This window comes from Anopheles aquasalis, chromosome 3, assembly GCF_943734665.1.
Source record: "Anopheles aquasalis chromosome 3, idAnoAquaMG_Q_19, whole genome shotgun sequence".
NCBI lineage: Eukaryota > Metazoa > Arthropoda > Insecta > Diptera > Culicidae > Anopheles > Anopheles aquasalis.
This window is the reverse complement of record NC_064878.1, coordinates 44,304,064-44,306,563: the sequence shown is the minus strand read 5'-3', so window position 1 is coordinate 44,306,563 and position 2,500 is coordinate 44,304,064. Positions and strand designations below refer to the sequence as shown.

General features: G+C 51.3%; 2 protein-coding genes across 4 annotated transcripts in view; one reads left to right on the top strand and one right to left on the bottom strand.

Moving 5' to 3' along the window:
- Positions 1 to 2,484, top strand: part of LOC126574213 (uncharacterized) — a 10,971-nt gene extending 8,487 nt beyond the window's left edge. For all 3 annotated transcript variants that reach the window (XM_050234277.1, XM_050234274.1, XM_050234276.1), the window contains 5 exons: positions 1,225 to 1,418; positions 1,506 to 1,727; positions 1,816 to 1,907; positions 1,973 to 2,083; positions 2,157 to 2,484. In XM_050234277.1, the coding sequence (XP_050090234.1) occupies positions 1,225 to 1,418; positions 1,506 to 1,727; positions 1,816 to 1,907; positions 1,973 to 2,083; positions 2,157 to 2,207 (670 nt within the window). In that variant the 3' untranslated portion in view covers positions 2,208 to 2,484. The remainder of the gene's footprint in view (positions 1 to 1,224; positions 1,419 to 1,505; positions 1,728 to 1,815; positions 1,908 to 1,972; positions 2,084 to 2,156) is intronic.
- LOC126574212 (uncharacterized) overlaps positions 2,278 to 2,500 on the bottom strand; it is a 2,185-nt gene continuing 1,962 nt past the window's right edge. Inside the window, exon 2 of the mRNA XM_050234273.1 lies at positions 2,278 to 2,500. This exon is cut by the window's right edge and continues 1,296 nt beyond it. The gene's annotated coding sequence lies outside the window, so the exon portion shown is untranslated.

Below are 2,500 nucleotides of genomic sequence, written 5' to 3'. Positions count from 1 at the left end.
ACAGACAGACGGACGCACGGACAGACGGACAGTACCGATTTAATTCACGATTTTAATCAAACTAACAACGGGCGGGTGGGCGGAATACGGCGGCCCCGTAAAAACGACCAAACCGACCGGCGACCGTGAGAGTAGACGGAAATAGAAAGAGAGAAAGGTAGGTGGCAGAGAGAGTTAGCGAGACTCTGTTGGGGACACTCTCTAAAAGAACATCATCATTGGATCTGCTCCGAAAATGATGCAAATCGTGGACGCGATCGTGGCGTAGACCCGTTTTGTCATTGAAAATGGCGCTGCCACCCTCGTGGATCATCACGCTCGCGATGCTCAAGATGCTCGCATGCGCCACACTCTCTCTCTCTCTCTCTCTCGCTGGCTGGCAGGCTGGCTGGCTGGCTGGCTGGCCGTGTGATTTGATAATTGGGAATCGATTGGCAGCGGCGACGATGGCAGCGGACGGTTGGCAATTAGACGGATGATCACTCGCCATTCTCGCCGCAGCATCTGCAGCTGCTACCGATCGTGAATGATCTTTCGAGAGAGCTGCAATCGCAGAGAGATGGAGAGAGAGAGGGAGAGCGAGATGGCCGCAGAAGACGTGGATGATGCTGTGGCAGGTGACCCGGAGTAAAGGGGGTTGGAGGGGAGCCGTCACCGATCGCGGGAATTAATTTATTTCCTAAAATTAGCAAACCAATCCGTGGGATCATCGTATAGAGTGGGATCACCGATATAGGGCAGGCAGGGGAGGTGTGTAGAAGGAGGTGATCGGAGAAGCACGATCGCACTCGCAGCAGCGGTGCACAAAACATCGACCCCTACCATCGAGAATGGTACTTCCTTAATGGAGACATAATGGTGGATGTGGATCGTTATTTTGATTCCCTTTTCTGCCTTAGCTTCGTTTCGCCTCGCGATCAGCCTCACGCTGGCTGACTGTTGTTTAGCGAGCAACAGCGATCCTTTCTGTTCGGGTCTTCCACCGTCTGGTGGAGTCTAAGGGGCAAAGAAGGAACAGGAGGAAGAAGCACCACCGAGATGGTGTTCCAGTGTTCTAGCTATCATTAAAACCAACGATGGTCTTCACCATTTATACCCTTCCCCTGGCCACCCATGCATGCCGAATTCCATCCCTTTTTAGAGCAAAATTGTGTTAATGGCCGTCGGGTCTGACCTTGGAGAATTTGGGCTACACCACAACACTCTGCTTCTTGATCGTTTCAGCAAAAACGTCTGCACCGTGTACGCGTACCGCAAATCGCTGGTCCGGACGCACTATCCGGTACAACAACCGTGCACCGATCCGTCGAACTGTGCCAACAGCAGTCACCGCACCTACAGCTATCCGATGATTAAGCGCGAGGTGTGCTGCCGTGGCTGGGAAACAACGACAACCGTGGCCGATGGATGCTTCAAGCGTAAGCACTCGAAATAGTTACCCCTTTGCATTTGAATTCCCATTCCCCTCATCGCTCTTCCTTTCTTCCTTCCCGCACAAACTGCAGCCGTCTGCAGAACGGCTTGCCGTAACGGTGGACAGTGTGTGGCACCGGATCGGTGCTCCTGCCCGAAAGGTTTCACCGGAACGCACTGTGAGCAGGATGTGAACGAGTGCCGCGAGTTTAAGCCGTGCGATCAGACGTGCTACAATACCGAGGGTTCGTACTACTGCACGTGCCGGGATGGGTTTATGTTGCAGAGCGATCGACAGACCTGTCGTAAAATTGGTAAGCCAATACGCACATAACGATGTGGAGATCCAGATCGAGTGCTGGATGAAGGGATTCTAATGCGTTCGATCTTTACCTTCGCCAGATGAAACGAACGACATAGCGACGGAAGCGCGCGATATGGAGAACGACGTGGATTACGACAGTCTCGATACGCGGATAACGAAGTTGGAACAGGTGAGAGTTGTTGAGATGACTGTTTGCCGAGGACCTGGCACTACATCTAATCTCCCTGATTACAGATGCTGTCTCGTGAGGAACGACGCTCGTTCAACGAGAAGCAGGAGCTCGCCAAGAAGGTCCAGTACACGATGGAGGCCGTATCGGTGCTCAAAACACAGGTTGCCCGATTGGTAAGTTCGATCGTCTCTGATCGTCACTAAGAGCGAATTCATCTAATCCTGCTTTTCCATCGATCATCAACAGGCACAAAGGATGTACCCCTCGCCCGAGTATGGTAAACGGACAGCCCACTGAACCACCACACCACCCCAAACGAGGAAAGGGAAGAATAAAGTTGCCACAAAGAGAAACTGGAGACGATAGCTGGAGTGGAAATCTTACATTTATTGTCCCTTAAAATGCTAAAGCATGCATCTGCTCATCCGGCTCGCTGGTGTGTTCCTGTGTGTGTTCGATTGTATGTGTGTTTGTACGTGTACACTTGTATGTATGTATGTGTGTGTGTTTGTGGACATTTTTGTGTGTGTTATCATGTCAAAGGAGGAAGATTAAAACATAAGATATTACTAAAGATATTCCTCTACACG